Source organism: Mchenga conophoros, linkage group LG7 (genome assembly GCF_057382185.1).
Source record: "Mchenga conophoros isolate Kocher_MC1m ecotype Shallow Benthic linkage group LG7, M_conophoros_male_GT1.1, whole genome shotgun sequence".
NCBI classification, from domain to species: Eukaryota; Metazoa; Chordata; class Actinopteri; order Cichliformes; family Cichlidae; genus Mchenga; species Mchenga conophoros.
The window spans coordinates 900,045-919,177 of record NC_140532.1 but is presented as its reverse complement, the minus strand read 5'-3'; the positions used below and the strand labels follow the sequence as shown (position 1 = coordinate 919,177).

At 41.7% G+C, this 19,133-nt stretch overlaps 1 protein-coding gene across 1 annotated transcript in view; it reads left to right on the top strand.

The window, feature by feature from the left end:
- Positions 1-456: 456 nt before the first annotated feature.
- cbln1 (cerebellin 1 precursor) overlaps positions 457-19,133 on the top strand; it is a 30,375-nt gene continuing 11,698 nt past the window's right edge. The window contains exons 1-2 of the mRNA XM_085281408.1: positions 457-1,196; positions 2,397-2,516. Coding sequence (XP_085137534.1) covers positions 939-1,196; positions 2,397-2,516 — 378 coding nt within the window. The 5' untranslated portion in view covers positions 457-938. The remainder of the gene's footprint in view (positions 1,197-2,396; positions 2,517-19,133) is intronic.

Below are 19,133 nucleotides of genomic sequence, written 5' to 3'. Positions count from 1 at the left end.
AAAAGGACTCGTGATGTTTTTGTCTTTATTTCCCAGCGGTGCTCATTTGGCACATTCTGCATTATTTCAACACATCTGTCTGTCTGTCTGTCTGCAGATAGATAGATAGATAGATAGATAGATAGATAGATAGATAGACTGTAAAAAAGAAATTGAAGTAGTTTGGGATGGAGCAGGGACAGAAAGAGAGAAAAGGAGAGAGGCTCTCTTAAGTAGTGGGGCGGGGAGGGGGCGGTCCGCACGCAGTGATTGGAAAATATCGAAGACGCGCACGCGCTAATCCGATGATGAGTCTCCGTTACAGAGGCAGGGAGGGGTGTGTGTGTGTGTGTGGGGGGGGGGGGGGGGGGGGGGGTCTGTGGAAATAAAAAAGATAAAAAAAAGAAAAAGTGGGACCTGGGCGGGAGCATCTTTCGCTCGCGCGCCGCGTCCCTTCTGAGCCTTTTGTGTTTGAAACTCTCATATCCCCCATATCAATAATTCAAGCGCGCGCGACAGAGCAGACGGAGCTCCCCCCTCTGCGCTATGAGTTCTGCTGCCTCGTCACTCGTCCAGGGCCCTTCCGCTGCGCGCACGACTCTCCCTTACTGTGTTTCCAAGTGACAGATAAGCTGCCGAGAGGTGGGAAAACAGGAAAGGAACAGGTGAAAACTGGGGACTCGCCTGGAGATACGGGTTAATAAAGCAATTGTTGAAAAAAGGAGCAGAGACGCCTAAAACTAAACCATCTGGGTTTGAGACACTCCGCCAGGGAGTTCACGTTAGGCTAATTAAATCCAAGAAAGCGGAGTAGCACCTAGTTGTAAAACGAACCTTTTAAGGTTAATCGAGGAACAGTGGGAAACTCTTCCTACCTGACATTTTTTTTAAAAAAGGGGAATAGACCCACTCCGGTTTGAGGTGTGAAGACCTGAACAAGTTCACTGCTCGGTTCCGGCATGCTGGCGTTTTGCCTTTTAAGTGCCGTGTGGCTTGCGGCGAGTCCGGTCCGCGCTCAGAACGAGACGGAACCAATCGTCCTGGAGGGAAAGTGCCTCGTGGTGTGCGACTCCAACCCGACCTCGGACCCCACGGGCACAGCGCTCGGGATCTCGGTGCGCTCGGGAAGCGCAAAGGTGGCGTTCTCCGCAGTCAGGAACACCAACCACGAGCCCTCCGAGATGAGCAACCGGACTATGGTCATCTACTTCGATCGGGTAGGAGACAAAAGATATAGTCCAATGTGACAGAGAGAAGAAAAAAAGATTCCAGCTCAGTGTTTGTCTGTTTTTATCTTCTTACAACCTGAAGAAGGAATGTTGTAAGACATAAAAGTTTCAGATGATCTGTTTTATTGTGTAGACTATAGAATGCGTGCTGTTTTAGGTGAACCGTATTAATATGCTGGGAAGACAGTTTTTACTACTGATGGCGGGGGTGGGGGTAAAATATAATTTAGTCGATGTCACAAAGGCGTCAGGAATAAAACTGGCATTTTCCCCCTGCACGTTAGAGCACCACAGATATTCCGCTTCGCCTTCTCGCAAACTACGAATTTAGAATGTGCGCAACAAATACTCCACTTAGTCAACAGACATGTTGCGTAAGACCATTAGAAAGACGAAAAACAAGTATCCGGGTTAACTTGGGGGATAGATAATACCACAGCGGCGGAGCTGTGCGCAGATGCATCGTGTCTCCGGTGGTGTTGGCTGTCGGAGATAACAGACTGTGGATTCATTTTTTAGGTAGTAAATTTTATTGGTAAAGTGGCTGTGTAGCCAGGTATGCGAGGCTTTTCAATATCTCAACTTTTTGAGCTGACGGGGTGGGATATGGGAACTGACATCTCTCCAAATAATTTAGTAAGGGAAGGTCACGAGAGTGAGATCGTACCCGGCTGCCGTTAAAGGTTAATTCTCCCTCAAACTGCCGTTCAATTTCACGTCATAATTCGCCTCCATCCATAAAATCAGACATTTGGCTGCAGGAGTGCATAATTGAAAAATTCATTTGAAAGCTCGATCAAGTTCCCTTCCAGTCCCCATAAAGTTTAGAAGTTCTGACAAGGAGAAAAATCCCCGATAAAAAGCAGAGAGTTTTCCATCTACATGAGTGAATCTGAGTGTGTGGTCTGGGGCGGGGGGCACAAGAGTCTTAACAGGGTGTCTGCTCCAGAAACACGTGGGTTGAATGGATTAGTCAATTCCACACCAAATAAACAATAGAAGAAATTCTGGATGAAGCATTTGGCTGTATAAGAATCCATTTTCTCCCAAAGGGCAGCACAAATTAGTTTGTTTCCTCGTCAAGTCAGTTTTGAAATAAAAATATTTTGAGTTGGTTGCAGTTGTGTTTCGCACAGCATGACAAAGCGCTTGTACCAGTGAATTTCTTTCTGTCTGTCTGTCTTTCAGGTTCTTGTAAATGTTGGGAGGAATTTTGACGAAGAGAGAAGTAACTTCATTGCACCACGGAAAGGAATTTACAGTTTTAACTTCCACGTAGTTAAAGTCTACAATCGCCAAACTATACAGGTAACGCCTGTTTGTGTATTTGTCGTGTGTGTGTGTACCTGTGCTTTTCTGCTTTTCGACCACACTGCGTGACAGCTGAATGTTCTTGCCCATATAAGTCGAACATGAGCTGCACCGTCGGTCATTAGATGTTTGAGACGTCTTTCTCCAGAGACAACAACAGCAGAGGCCGCCGTTAATAGTGTGAAAGCTAGCCCTCCGCCACCTGCTGGGCCAATCATAATTAATCAATACATGCACAGAGGATGGAGCCAAATGAAGCCCGTGTAACCAGCAGGAGGACGGGGCTGCTGTGGTGAGCGCGAGGGGTGCGTGGCTCCGGCGTCTTTACTTTCAGCACCACGGACAGCAACGTCCCCCTCTGTCTCTTTCCCTGACAAAATGAGACGACAGGAAGATTTTGATTATTTAGAAGAGATTTTGAAGAGAGCAAACACAGACAGGCATTTTAATTTTCTCCCTCAAGCACACAACGTCACACACAAACAGGTTTTAAGTAGAAGTAACATGTTTTCTATTTATTTGTTTGTCACACCCTCACTCGCATGCACCGCCTGGAGTGTGGTCCGTCACAAGTCTTCTTTTATCCCACTAATTACTCCTCTTATAGCTTAGCTGTAGTTTCCACATTTCTTTTGATGTGTCAAGTGATAGGAAGCTCTTAAGCAGTCCCATTTTTAACATTTAACATGCGCGTGATGATGCTTTACAAGCTACACAGCGTTAATTACAATGTAAGTCTTGCAATTTAATCCGTTGTGTAATTATGCTGTTGGCTCCCCTGAGGCTTTGGCATTATGTTTTGCTACTTATACATTATTATTGGAGTCTTGCATTAATTAGCATGGCAGTGGAAGAAACAACAATAACAGCAGCGAGGAGAGCGGGCAATATTTGAGAGGGAAAGCTGCGTGTGTGTGCCTGTATGCAGAAGATGCTGGATGGCAAACGCTTGACTCTTGGTACTGTCACATTATCATTTATAGCTACGAGATATAAAAGTAAAAACTTTGAGTTTTAAAAGCACTTTGGGCTAAGTCCTGTTCAATATAAGCCCTCTGAAGTCTTAAACATTTTAAAATCAATAACTGTTGAAAACTGATTGTGGATGATTCGAAGAAGCTTTATTCTGGCATGCTTTCTGACATAAAATAGACCAGTGTAGGTTGTCCTCTCTCCTCCAAGCATCCAGCCTGCGTGCTGCTCACCCTCAACCTCTTCCACTCATCCTCCTCCCATCCATCCAGCGCATCTGCTGTGTTGAAAACTCCCACTGTTTGATTGCCTTAGAGGCAGCTACTGTGGTGCATGCAGGAGACGAAAGACAGCAGGAAAAGAGTAGCAGTTGAGAGTAAATTAAAAAAAAAGAGGGACAAGGGGATGGAGAAGAAGGGGGTGGGCGCACAGGGGTGAGAGGACAAAGGAGAGGAAAATGGGGGATGATAGAAATGGAAAGGAGAGACAGGAATGCATGAAAGAGAAAAGGAGACATAATGGACCAAACGGGAAGAGAACGAACAAATGAGACAGGAAAAAGCCAAATATCACGAGTCGCTATTGATTAGCAAATGCTGCATACATGTAGGAAAGGATAAACATTTTGTTCCGTCTCATCAGTCTTTTCCGGTGCACGGATCTGCCTGTTTATCTGGGAGGTTCAGAGAGGTAATGTGGGTGTCTTTGCTTTATGCCTCCGAATTAAAAATACATATGGAAAATGAAACGCGGCATATTCTCACATCTAAAGGGAGCTCGTATCGCTCTAGCCATCCATGTCGGCTAATAGGGGGCTTATTTACAGTGTTTATAAAAATCAGCTATGAAATATTTTGCCACTTGTGAAAATGAGTTGCATTTGCAGCATGTGCCACAGCACTCAAAACAAATAAAAGAAATAAATTCCACATCATGAATTCTGAATGTTTCACATCTGTAACTCAAATATCAATAAGACGTTCACACAAGGTGCTGGTAGACTTCAGTGGGCTGATTTTTAATTAGATGTTTATTTTTTGTGCATTTTTGAAGACGTGATAATCTATATTGAAAATTACTGGAGGTAGTAAACAGAGGTTAATAAGCTCTTTGACCACTGCGCAGCAACTTTATCAAAACACAGGATCACAGCCTATTATCAACAGCTTGTTATTACTAAGTAGATGTTTGCATTGTTTTAAAAATTGGTTTCAATTATCTCTGTGAAATTTGCACTGGATATTCATTTTAGCGACCTATAAACAATTCTAGTTTTTGTTAGTAAAAGATCCAGCAGAACATTATGAAAAATATATTGCCATCTGGTTTTACAATGTAAAAAGGAGATATTTTACAGCAGTATTTTAAGCATGTGAGCATATTCAGAAGTAGCTTTCATAAAAGCCTCAAGTCAAAGCCGGCCTGTAGCTCTGAAAGTGACACAAAGAACAGCTAAAATGCCTCACGCTGTGTGTATTATAGGCCTTTCTGTTACTTGGATTTTCCCATTTAGAGCAAAAACCCAGAGGCTTGACTTCAAGCTGCTCATAGTACACGGCCCAATAACAAGAAATGTTACCTTTTTACACACAGCTCTTCGACCAAGTAGTTGCACATGTCCCTAACACACCTACATGTATTCCCAAGGCAACGTTTTTTATTCTCAGCTTAAAGTGAGTGGGGTCATTCAAATAAAACATCTTTATTGTCATTACACATGTATAAATACAGGCTAACAGTTTGCATCTAATCAGAAGTGCAATAGGAGCAGATTATATACAGATGTTTATATTGCTATACAGAAAGCAAATGTACAGAAGTGCTGCTCAACACGATTTCAGAAGTCATGCAGTACAGAAACCCGGTGTTCACTACACTATAGCAAGAAGACCACAGGGGCCCAATATAACGTTAGTCTGCTACATCCACAGTGACACTGAGACGCATGTTTACCATCACCGTTGGTAACTGTCGTCACTTACTGTGGCACATGAAATCACATTTATCTGAATGATATTATAAAGAATGCCAGTTTATCAGTTGTTTAAGCTTAAAAGTAAAAAAATGCATTTGAAGCAAAACGTTAAATATTTCAACTGCTTCATATTCTGAGCAGTGCTGCTATTAGTTACATTAAAAAGTAATTATTCTGATTACACAGTAACATGTAATAAGATATTACAAAGAGCATAGTTTGAATCAGATTTGGTCAAATCTATTTTTTTTTAGAACGTACAGTATTAAAAATCTATTTAAATAAATAGGAGTATATTTTGACAATTATACACTCCAAGAACATTGATATAAGATCTATAAATTCACAGTATACATGTTACTGCGTTACATAAGGCCATAGTTTTTAGTCATGTCTCAAGTGGTTTTGCCATAGAAGCACCACTTCATTAAAGTGTTGGCAAATTCTGTTTTAAAAACACTTTTAAAGATTGATACGTGCACACACCACTGAGATGAACATTTGCATAAGCCACATTCCTTCTAAACGTACTTAAATATCCTCAAACAGTTTATTTAATATAGTGTGACTCCTCCGTGCTGCTCTCCACTGCAGATAACACATTTATTAGACACAAGCACAAAAATGGGAGGCCACGTTACCTCAACCGAGGTGTGTGTTAAGACGCGGCAAATAATTATCATGCCAAAAAGATTAAAAAATGATTTCTGAAAATGGCAAACGGTCGTAGTTTCAAGCTAGGGCCTGAAAGAGCCTGCTGCCTCGTCTGACACTATTCAGCACTGAATTCAAACAAGCGTACAAACATTGTTTAAAAAGTGCTCTTTGATGCCTTTATGTTAAAATGCTAGACGCCCATATGAAAGATGGCTGAAGTTTTTAATAACTGAACTTTAAAGTCTTTAACACTTCTTGACTTTGGATGATGTCAAAGTATTTTTTCATTCAGTTGTCTCAGGCACAGTTCTGGCGTTGACCACTAAAGGCACCACCCATCCGCTGTTCACATATTCTGTGTGTTTGTAAGGTGGAGCCGGTCAGGAGAAAAAAGGGCGGTTGGCCTTAAAAGGAGTGAGCTAAAACAGCTTGTTTCAAACCGAAGGCTGCCCCAGCACCCAGTGTAGCGCCAACACGTAATATATGTGTAGCCATTTAGCACCTGTCACTTGTTCAAAGTGTATCTAATGTAGAGCGTTAAACACTACAAGGATTGGCACAGTAAATTACCACTAGTGGTAATGCCGATGAAGGTCAACAAATACACATTATAATTATGGTGCACATTGTACCGTGATGATAATATTTATTTGATTTTATTGCTGGAAATGGGAAAAAGTTAAACTACGTAGCTTCAATTAAAAGAATAGACTGAAACCCAGGTAACCTAGCATTAATGTGGAGCAGACTGTACTGCACATGGATCTGTTGCACCGTGAACAGAATGACCTGCATGAAATATAACAAATAAATAATAGAAATACGATAGGCTTCTGCTCCTGGTTCAGAGAGTGTTTCATGCAGTGGAAATGAGAGGCGAGTCAAAGCCACATAAATAAACATCTTATCTGTTCTTAGGTTTTCTTGACTTGAAAGTATGGCAAGGGTAAGCATTGCTCTACAGGTAATCAGTCAGTCTACTGTTTCACACCAGTGCAACCGTTATGGTCATCTAAAAATCACTGTATTAAATTTTATATAAAGGGTACATATACGAGGACACATACAAATTTCAGTGATCAGCTGCGTTTTAAAGCCAAATGGGTACCACCATTAGCATTTGTGATTCAGGGCTCAACTGTAATGTAAAACCACCCTATATACGCACCACATTGTACCAAGTCGATACACAAGCAATGCCACCCTCATGTGAAAATATCACAACATTTGTAAACAACATACATTTTTGGTAGCGTCCTGTTAGCTACATGGTTACAGCACACACGTGTCTGTGCTTTGGTTTTATTCCAGCGGTGTACCTGTGACCTGTGTCACTCCGCTCTCCTAAGCTTCCATCTGGCTCTGTTACACTTAAATGCCCCATAAGAAAACATAGAAGTGTTTGAAGAAGAAAAAAATCTTGCCAGCCAAAAACAATTGTGCCAGGTGTTAGTAACAGTGAGGATGGATCCACGGTGATGCTTTAAGCAGGAGACACATTCCTCAATAAACTGCTGTGGCTCTGCATTAGTGTGGCACAAAAGATCCACCCATTTTTATTCTTGGACTTACTTTATGCTAATTATAATTTACAGATCATGCAAATTTCCCAATTAACTGATACTAATCAATAGTCAGCCGACACTAATAAGAATCTAAGAATGCAGAGCTATGCCTTTTGGTTGTGTTATGAAAAATATGCCAGGAGGTCAAACAGAAAGTCACCTTTGAGCGTTTGCCATGTATTCGTTTTTTGCACACTCTGACATTTTAATGAGTTTGGTTGGGCGATTGTCAGAAGATGAAGCATTTGATTAGAAAACACTGCGCTCTTCCAGAGTAAAGTGATAAACAGGCGAATATACAGAACATCGTTAAAATGTGAGAGGTAATTAATAGCTACACAATATTATGATTTATGTAGAATACATATATTCAAAATGTTCTGTATTGTGAGCATCTAATAACAAAGAAGATGTTTCTACGCTTTTCCTTTTCATTTATAGTTAACACACACACACACACACACACACACACACACACACACACACACACACACACACACCCTTGTTTTCACTGCGTCAGAGGACAGTACAGTTTTATCCTTTCAATTAAATGACTTATTTTGTTACATTGTGGGGGATTTGCTTTTTCCCACCAAAAGGGTGGCAGGTACAACTTGATTCTATTGAAGTGATACACACAGATTTATACAGTGACACACAGTCTGCCAGCCAGATGCTTGGTGTCGTATTTATCTAATGAACCTGTGCTCAGTCTCGCAAAGGTTGCACTGAATTTATGCTCATGTGTGAAAGAGAGGAGGAGTCGGCGTTCTTTGGATATTCATTTTCTTTAAATCGAACAGGGTTGATGTAACAAATGAGTCATTAGGACATAATGTGAAAAGATTTACATATCTCACTGACATCTCTCTAAACAAAGAGCAATATTTAAATTTAGCTCTCAGGATTATAGGAAAAAACTTTTAGCCATTCGTGGCTGGACTTGCACCACACAAAACCGCTTCCTGTTAATTACCAGAGTAAAAACAACTCTTGCATTTAGCAGACGCAAGGTGTGTGTCTGCACGGCTGCAAGATGAAACAGGGCAGCTGTGTTAATACCACAGACAGTACACACAGTCTGTAGCATTATGATATGATGGGCACTTAGTCTGAGGTTCAGTGCTTTGCTCGGTATAATTTTATATTCAGTTTTATTTGATTTTGACGTTTGTCTTTCTTGTACTCTGTGTTTTATTGCATGGTATAAATAATTTAAGTAGCTGAATTGTGGGTATATTCAATTTCCTCTGGCTTATGGTGTGTGTAATATAAATATTAGAGACTCATAGGACCATCTGGTCTTGTTGGAGTTTTCAGATGATCTGTCTTAATTATCTTTCATGTGGTTTGACATTTGGCAACAGATCCAGAGTTGCATGTTTTTCTGACTTTCACCAGTGGGAAAAAACAACAACAAAAAAAGACAGTTGAAGGCTCTGCCCAGCGGTTTCCTCAAATTAATGATGTTGTTCCCTGAGGCAGTATCGATGAAGACGGGTGTGATCTGCTGACATTTGTTAAGATCTGTTTTTGTGCCTGTGTGAGTCTGTGTGTGTGTGTGTGCGCACAGTTCAGTTGTGACCTTTGCTCTGGTTGCCTCCATCTCTTTGAATAAATGCTGTTTCATTTTTTGATCATTTTCACAGAAACTCTTTACAAAAGCACCAAATCAACTTTGAACAGAAAACAGTCATTTGTGCCAGTGGATGACAGTTAGGCAGCACGTGCCAATCCATGTTCTTCAAAGTGAAGCATTCATTGATTGTTTACAATATAACATGTCAGAAAACATCAACAAATACCCCAAAACATCCAACTCGAATGAGACCTGCATTAAATTGGTACGAGTGCCAGAACAGCGCCCAGGAAAAATATGCTGCTATCAGTTCTAACATCGCTGTCCTGTAATGTAATAATGATGACAATCATGTTCGATATTATGTTGTGTTTAGATTCTGTTATCAACTGTGTAGATGAAAGGGCAAATGTAGCATTTTCAGCAAATGTTGGTCATTCTTTTATATATTCTATGTAAAAATGTAAATGTTGCTATAAAACACTCCAGGAAAATCCAGGCTTCTTTCTATCTGGAGCTCTTCAGTGTGTTTGACTCCTTTAGTAAAACAGCTGCTGTAGTGATGCCGTCAGTGCAGCCTTATCAGCCCAGTCCTCATCACAATAAGTCTGTTGCTAACTTGGGACACATTGTTAGCACTTCTTTAAGTATTCCTTAACAGTGCAAACAGCGCAAAGATTTCACTCACAGCTGCAACAAACTGGATGTCTCCAAACTGCGTTCGTATATGAATATAACTGATTACACAGAAACCCAGCTTTTTTCTTCAAAGGTTGATGACGACAGTCAAACGATGCTGTGATATACTTTATGGTCTGACACACACAGTAATGGGGACAGCCAGGTGAAGTGAAGACAGCACGTTTACTTCAAGCTCAGTGAAACACACGGACCAAGCCAAACGGTCCCACAGTTCAGTGTGACGGGACAAATAAAGTTAGTGTGGTAGACGCCAACGACAGATTACACATTTTGGTTTTCTCTGGGTATTAAAAGTTTGAACTGCCAGGAGATGACCCCAGAGGCCCGTTACCGAACACCCGCAAACCTGCTGAGCATGAGACTGAGGTGAAAAACGTCGTCAGTCTCTGTGTAATAGCTGCTAGTTTCCTTATCTTGAGCCTTTAATACAGAAAATAGGATCAAAACGACTTCATGTTAAGATGTAAAAGTAATTAAGCAATGCTGAAATAGGGTCAAATAGTTCTTTTGTTAAACTTTGTGACCACAGAGTTTGTGTGCTTTCTTTCAAAAGTTCTGTACCTGCTTTGGTCAGTGAGTCATTTCTTCTGTGCCTGTTTTCAAAATGGCATCTGGAAACTCATTCCTAATGAGGCTTCCTGCTACCAAACGAAAACAATCAGACGTACTGAAGCAGAAATTAAGGACAGTGACAGTCAGACAGCTGGCAAAGGAGAAGAAGCAGCAGTGATCACTGAGTTAATACATCTGAAGACTGGAGAGGCCAGTTCTGGTTTTGTGTGTTAGAATACTTTGTGTATTATTTGTTATCAGAGTGAACAATAACTACACAATAACTTTCTGTGCTTTTTCTAATATATGACTGTTATACCAACACGTTGTCATCCCAATGTGTAACATACGGACGACTGTGACAAATCGTATGTTAGGAACGATAATGCTCTGGTTATACTGGATGTACACTCTTGATTGCTCGCTTCACAATCGTAACTTCAAATTAGCAGCATACGGTCGCTGTGCACACACAGCTTTGTCTCCGAGTTCCTTTTATGCACATGTTTCATCTGGAATGGTAAAAAATGCCTTTTTTAAATGATTACAAAACACAGCCATTACCCACTTTGAGATTCCTTTTCCTTATTGTATTCGAGAAAGCAGCTACTGTTTCCTCAAAATCGGATGAAACGGTGCAACAACAAAAGCAGAAAATCTGAAAATAGAGAAGATGGTCGATAGCACAAAATAAACATGCAGAGATGACCTAAATAACAGCAAACATGCTCCACATTCACATAATGATTCAGCTTGTGAAACAGTGAAAGCTTTCCCCCCCAAAATGCAAAGCATGATAGTGGAAATGATCAATTTACTGAGTTTAGCCAGAAACCTCAGGTTTACTGTTCATCCATTAAGAAGTGGTACTGCTGTAATTATCTATGAATATTCCTATTGTGGTTGTCTGTGAAGGTTCTCAGTCATCCAGGTCATCGTAGTCAAAGGAGCTTGCAAAGAAAAGCGTCTGGACTTCTTTAAGAAAGAAAGAAGAAGTCCAGACGCTTTTCTTTGCAAGCTCCTTTGACTCCTATTGTGCTTGTTATCACTAGTCCTTCTGTTAGTGTTGTGTTATACCAGGAACTGCTGTTGTTTCCATACTGTTGATTTGTCATGACTAATGTGCTAATGTGTTAACATCCTTCACAGAGAAAGCAGAGCCCTTCAGGATTATTCCATTATCCTGGCTGTGGGTGGGGCAGACTGCCTGTTTACATTTACTTTTGATTTAAATTCCATTTCATTTCAATTCTGTTTTATTTACACAGAGACAAATCACAGCAATCAGCTGAAGGTGCTTCATTTTCATTATTAAAGGATAATCAGAATCAGAATCAGAATCAGAATACTTTATTGATCCCTGGGGGAAATTATTTTTTGTTACAGTGCTCCATTTTAAACCAACATTAAGACAAGACAGACAATACGCTAACTAAGAATAGTACAATATATACATATATATACATACATACATACATAAGTCACTTATAAATAAATATTTGGAAAAGAAACATGTGTAAAGATGCAACAATCATGGAGGAAAAGCCCAACAGTCTGACGACCCCTTATGAGCGAGCACTTGGTGAAAGTGGCAAAGAAAACACCCTTTTAGCAGGAAGAAAGTTCCAACAGAACCAGGCTCGAAGGACCGAAGGTGTCCGATGAGGCGCTGGACTGCTAATCTGTTGTGCTTTGTGCGTGTGGGTTTGAATCCCATCCTCATCGTAAATCCTCTTCTGCACTCCGACCAAATCCTTTCGCTTGTTTTCTATATATTCCTCTAGTTTGAAAGAGATGACATTGCTCGGCTTGGCGGAGGTGGACAGCGACGTCTAAGCTTCTCTGCTCATGCTGCTGTGTAGGGAAATGAATGGGTGGACCCTAACTAATAGGAGTGGGCCAATTAATATATTCAACGTTTCTCAAACAATATTACCACTAAACGATTTCAGAGGCACGCACTTTGACTTAGAGTGCATACAGAATATCCATCGTATCCATCCTTACCCACTGAGGCACACAGCCTTCTTTTGTTTTTGTTATCTTTAGCCATCTTCACAATGACCCTGGAGGAACTTTAGAAAACTCTGGAAACTTGCTGTTTTAAAGACGGAGGTGTCACAGTCCTCAGACAGATGCACCATTATGTAGCTTATGTATCATCACTCTGTGTCTGTAAAGTGTGGATGAAAATGAAAATGTGAAAGGTCCAGTGGGGAAAAAGAAGGGAAAGCAAAAGATGGGAGAAAAGGAAACGTGTTGAAAAGAAGAAAGATGAAAAGGGTGGGGGACCACCAGAAGAGTATCATTGTCATGTCAAGACAGACAACCGGACAGGAATTGATGATGCAATAACAGGATGTCATCGTGTCGTTAAACATTAAGTGCAGCACGGAGACGTCAGACAAATTCTATTTGCATAGAGAAAGACAGATTCTGTCTTTGCTGTCTCTCGGCCCTCTCTGACATCCTCCTGCCAGTGCAGCCGTCTCTCTCTCCTTTCTCTGCGCTTCCTCCTTCTTCTCTCACTCTCCTTCGTTATTCTGTCTCTCCTTTCCATTACTCAGCCAGTTAATTGGTGCTTATGCATTAATGAATGCAGATCGATCGCGGCCTGACATGACGCGAAGCCCTATTATCATGCTTTTATATTTATGGCTGCTAATTGAATGAGTGTAGGTGTAGCTGAGTGTGAGGGTGGGGTGGGTAGATGGCCACACAGAAGCACAGCCAATGCGGTTTTTTTATTTGTACAGGTATGTGTGTGTGTGTGTGTGTGTGTGCTGACCGCAGTCTCATCCTTCCAAAGCCACTGTCACAGCTTTATTAGAACCATACATCACTGACCCTGTAACACAGAAACACATCCAAATCTGAAAACATGACTTTATTCATATGTCCTCTGTTCATAGACCTCATGTGTTACAGTCTGAATTAAAATCATCATCAAGCTATCAAATGATTTGTTAGCTGCTGTGGTGTCTCACATGTTGGAGCCCGACTTGGCTGGACACAAATCACACAAGCCCACTTGGCACTGTCCCCTCATTGTCCTGTCATTGTGTTTTAACAAAGTGTGTGCAGCCCCCCACCCCGATTCTAACTGATAGAAAAGCCTGCCCATGTTTGAATTTTGCAAGTGTGCAGGGACAGCAGGGGAACACATTTTGACAGGTAGAGAGATCACGTGTGTGTTTCATGTATATGTGGGGAACCATGCGGGACTGGAGGGATGGAGGCTTGGTTTGTAGGTGTCCCCAGGAGTGACTTGGTTGAATGGCTGGGTAGTTGTGTGTGCTCTTGTGTTTATCTGAGGGTAACGGAGTGATGTAGTGATGCTGGCTCTTCCTTGTCTGCCATCTCTGTCTCTCTTTGGAAGCATTACACGCACACTGGACACGAACCATGTCCCCCCTCCGTCTCTGCTGTCTTTCTGCCTGTTCCTGTGTTTAATGGCCTACTTTTCATCTGTTGTTCGTCTGTGTGTGTTCCCATCCTGATATCTCTGCCTGGTTTTCTTCTGCTTCTCCTGTCTCTCCCCTTCTAATGATTATTTTATATTATGATATGAAGGGTTAATAAGGCTAACCCGGAGTCTTCGGATGCATCTCTCCACATAAAATGTTCTCTTTAGCTTTGTGATCCTCATCTGTATTCTAAGTGTACTGGGCCCAGCTTGATATTCGACATGGTGGAGGAAGTACTTGATGTTTTTTATTTGAAACAAGAAAGAGTTGGTACATAAAAATACAAGTTCATACATTCATCAAGCATCAACGAAGAGTAATGTTTAGATTTCTCTGCTTCTGTACTTGTTTCCTTTGGACATTATCACTCAAAGATCAGTTGAAGTGATGCAGATATTGATGAAGCTTGCGTAGCAGGATGGGATCCAGTGTTGATATTAGTATATTTGTGTTGAAGCAATCCAGGCTCATCTCTCTTCAGTGATTGAAGACTCTTGGAAACAGAGTAATGACTACAATCAATCAATGCATGCACTAAAGCAGCGTTTTTCTTTTTCACAGTCTGGAGTTGCAATACAAATGCAAAACTTAATCTCCAGTTAGACACATACAGTAGTACTGAAGGTGTCAGTGACAGTGTCACCAGATGAATCGTCAAAGGAAATCACTGGTTATCAGCAAAAATAGATTGTGCATCCCCGGCGTATATATTTGATTTCAAAAATTGCCTCATCAGTCCACGTATTAGCTGTTCATAGAGATATTTTTATTGTGTACATGATGTTCTTTAAATGTAAGCATTACACTGAGGCAGTGTCTCAGATGAATGGATGGCATCCATGAAATACAGTTAGAGTTTCGATTCTGTGAGTGAATCTTAGAGGCCATCAACCACACTTAGGGATACATTTGTCAAAGTTTGACCTGCTGCTGTTTTACATCTGATCGCCTCTGAGCAAAAGTTTTGTTTTACAGACTTTATATTTAATATTTTTTATACATCATTCAGTCCTTCATCACTGGAAAGAAGTCGGTGCCTTTAATCTGATGAGAAGGTTTAGCGTGATTAAGATCATCACTCATCAAATATAGTTTCCTATAACCTTCAATTTAGTTTAATGCTTTAGGTGTATGAATAACAATTCATAATTTAGTCATTTACAAATGAAGACTTCCTGAGTGCACTTAACCTAGAATGTCTGTTTATAACTTCCAGATATCTTTTTAGCTCAATAAACGCAAAGATGCTGAAGTGATTTAATATTCTGACTGCTGTTTGAAATTTTACTGGATGTTCAAAGTTGAGGTAAGACGGCCACATACAACGTACTCTCCTCTCATACCGACACACCTCCATTGCTTTCCTCTGGTTAGTCTCCCCCCTAACCCTAACCTAACCCCGACAGTGCAAAGGCACTCCCAGATCTAAAAACTGTATATACTTGGTCACCTGTACAAAATGTGGTATCCAGTATGTCGGGGAGACACGTAATACACTGTTGACCAGATTCACACAGAACAGGCACAATATCTCAAAGAGAAAGAACACCCATAAGTACCTGGTAAGACACTTTGTATCTCATGGCTGGGAATCTGTGAAGGCGACTGTGATACAGGCAAATCCCACATGGTCAGTCCAGCAGAGGAGGACGGCTGAAAAAGTTTGGATTGCCAAATTAGACACAATGTATCCCAGGGCACTGAATGAAAAAGGATGTTGAAAAACACGTCTGGTGTGATGTACATAGTTATTGTTCTATATGTGTTTCTAGTGCTGTTATGTCCCATTCAACACACACGGTTCTAACATCCCACCCTGAGACTTATCCTAAACCTAACCTCACTAAACCCCATGCCGGGATTTATTTGAGCCCTAAACCTAACCTTTCCCCTCTCCCCCTCTCCTCTCCCCTCCCCCCCCCTCTCATTTTCTCTCCTCCTCTCTCTCTCTCTCTCTCTCTCTCTCTCTCTCTCTCTCTCTCTCATTTTCTCTCCCTTCCCCCCCCTCTCTCCCTCTCTCTCCTCTTATCTCCCTCTCTTCCCCCCTCTCTCCTTTTCTCTCCCTCTCTTCCCCCCTTGCTCTTCCTCTCTCTCGCTCTCCCCTCACCTATCCCTCCTCCTCTAATCCAACTGAAAAACAACTGATATCCCCAATTGTGAATGAGGAATAAAGCCCTCTTACAGGTCTGTAGTGGGACCATGTGGACCCTTGAGTGGAGACTAAGGAAGACCTGTGCATTGAAGCCCGGCCGCCTTTGGCGACTGAGCTTCCATCTTGGTTTCCCTAACCCAAACATGACCCAAACCTAACCCAAACATGACCCTTACATGAACCAAACCTAACCCAAACATGACCCAAACCTAACCCAAACATGACCCAAACATGACCCAAACCTAACCCTTACATGAACCAAACCTGACCCAAACATGACCCAAACATGACCCAAACATGACCCAAACCTAACCCAAACCTGACCCAAACATGAACCAAACATGACCCAAACCTAACCCAAACATGACCCAAACATGAACCAAACATGACCCAAACCTAACCCAAACATGACCCAAACATGAACCAAACATGACCCAAACCTAACCCAAACATGACCCTTCGGCTGCACCAGCTACAGGGGCGCTGTCACTTGGTGTCGCTCTCTCTGTGGTAGAGTATCACTTCCTGTTTCTGCTCAAACACAGTGGTGTTTTTGAGTAGCTTATCTGCTTAGCAATTTAGTTAAAAACTTTTAGATACATTTTCTTTCATAGTATAGTCTTCACATGCTTCATCCGAAGCACACTCTCTGTGTACTCACTACCTAATTTATAGCCAAAGTATTCACTCACTGTCTCTGTACTGTTTCGCTAGCTTGGCTTAGCTCGTAGCCGACTCGTTAGCAGCATGGCCTCTTCACCTGTCCCTCCTGCTCATTGTGTCAGATGTTTAGTTACTCCTCGGCCTCCTTTAGCAGTAATGATATCTGTAACAAATGTAGCATATTTGCAGCTCTGGAGGCCAGGATTACTGAATTGGAGACTCGGCTTCACACCCTTCATTCACCCGTAGCTAGCCAGGCCCCTGTAGCTGGTGCAGCCGAAGATAGCGTAGGCCCCGCTAGCTGTTCCCCGGCAGACCCCAAGCAGCTGGGGAAAGAGGGCGGCTTGGTGACGGTGAGGAGGAAGCATAGTCTTAAACAGAAACCCCAGGTACACCACCAACCCGTTCATGTGTCTAACCGTTTTTCCCCACTCAGCGACACACCTGCCGGGGGTCAAACTCTGGTAATTGGTGATTCTGTTCTCAGACGTGAAGCTAGAGACACCGGCAACCATAGTCAATTGTCTTCCAGGGGCCAGAGCAGGCGACATTGAAGGAAATTTAAAACTGCTGGCTAAGGGTAAATGTAAAATAAAACACAATTCACGTCGGCAGTAATGACACCTGGTTACAACAATCGGAGGTCACTAAAATCAATATCGAATCGGTGTGTAAATTTGCCAAAACAATGTGGGACTCTGTAGTTTTCTCTGGTCCCCTCCCCAATCAGACCAGGAGTGACATGTTTAGCCGCATGTTCTCCTTAAATTGCTGGCTGTCTGAGTGGTGTCCCAGAAACGATGTGGGCTTCATAGATAATTGGCAAACCTTCTGGAGGAAACCTGGTCTTGTTAGCAGAGACGGCATCCATCCCACTTTGGATGGAGCAGCTCTCATTTCTAGAAATATGGACAAATTTATTAAACCCCCCATAATATGACTATCCAGAGTTGGGACCAGGAAGCAGAGTTGCAGTCTTACACGCCTCTCTGCAGCTTCTCTCCTCCTGCTACCCCCCCAAAAACCCATCTCCATAGAGACTGTGTCAGCTCCCACACAGACAAAAAACAAACTAAAAACCAGCAACAAACAACTTAAACATAAACAATTACAAAGAAAGAACAATACAGTATCCACATCTGAACCAAAGAGTAAAACAGTGAAATGTGGATTATTAAATATTAGGTCTCTCTCCTCCAAGTCTCTGTTAGTACATGACTTAATAATTGATCAACAAATTGATTTACTCTGCCTTACAGAAACCTGGTTGCAGCAGGATGATTATGTTAGTTTAAATGAATCAACACCCCCGAGTTATTCTAACTACCAGAAACCTCGAAGCACAGGCCGAGGGGGCGGTGTGGCAGCAATTTTTCACACTAGCATATTAATTAATGAAAGACCAAGACAGACTTTTAATTCATTTGAAAGCCTGATGCTTAGCCTCGTCCACCCCAGCTGTGAAACTCAGAAACCAGTCTTACTTGTTATCATCTATCGTCCACCTGGACCTTACACAGAGTTTCTGTCTGATTTCTCAGACTTTATATCTAATTTAGTTCTGAGCTCAGATAAAATAATTATTGTGGGTGATTTTAACATCCATGTAGAAAAAATGACAGCCTCAACATGGCATTTAATCTGTTATTAGACTCAATTGGTTTCTCTCAAAATGTAAAAGAACCCACCCACCACTTTTATCACACTCTAGATCTTGTTTTAACATATGGCATAGAAACTGAACATTTAACAGTGTTTCCTGAAAACCCTCTCCTGTCTGATCATTTCCTGATAACATTTACATTTACAATAATTGATTACACAGCGGTGGAGAGTAGACGTTTATCAAAGTAGATGTCTTTCTGAAAGCACTGTAACTAAGTTTAAGAATATAATCCACCCACTGTTATCATCTTCAATGCCCTGTACCAACACAGAGCAGAGCAGCTATCTGAACGCTACTCCAACAGAGGTCGATTATCTTGTTAATAATTTCACCTCCTCACTACGTACGACTCTGGATACTGTAGCTCCTGTGAAAACTAAGGTCTCTAATCAGAAGTACCTGACTCCGTGGTATAATTCTCAAACACGTAGCCTAAAGCAGATGACTCGTAATCTGGCGTGTCACAAATTTAGAGGATCATCATTTAGCCTGGAGAAATAGTTTGCTGCTTTATAAGAAAGCCCTCCGCAAAGCCAGAACATCTTACTATTCATCACTGATTGAAGACAATAAGAACAATCCCAGGTTTCTCTTCAGCACTGTAGCCAGGCTGACAAAAAGTCAGAGCTCTGTTGAGCCAACCATCCCTTTAATGTTAACTAGT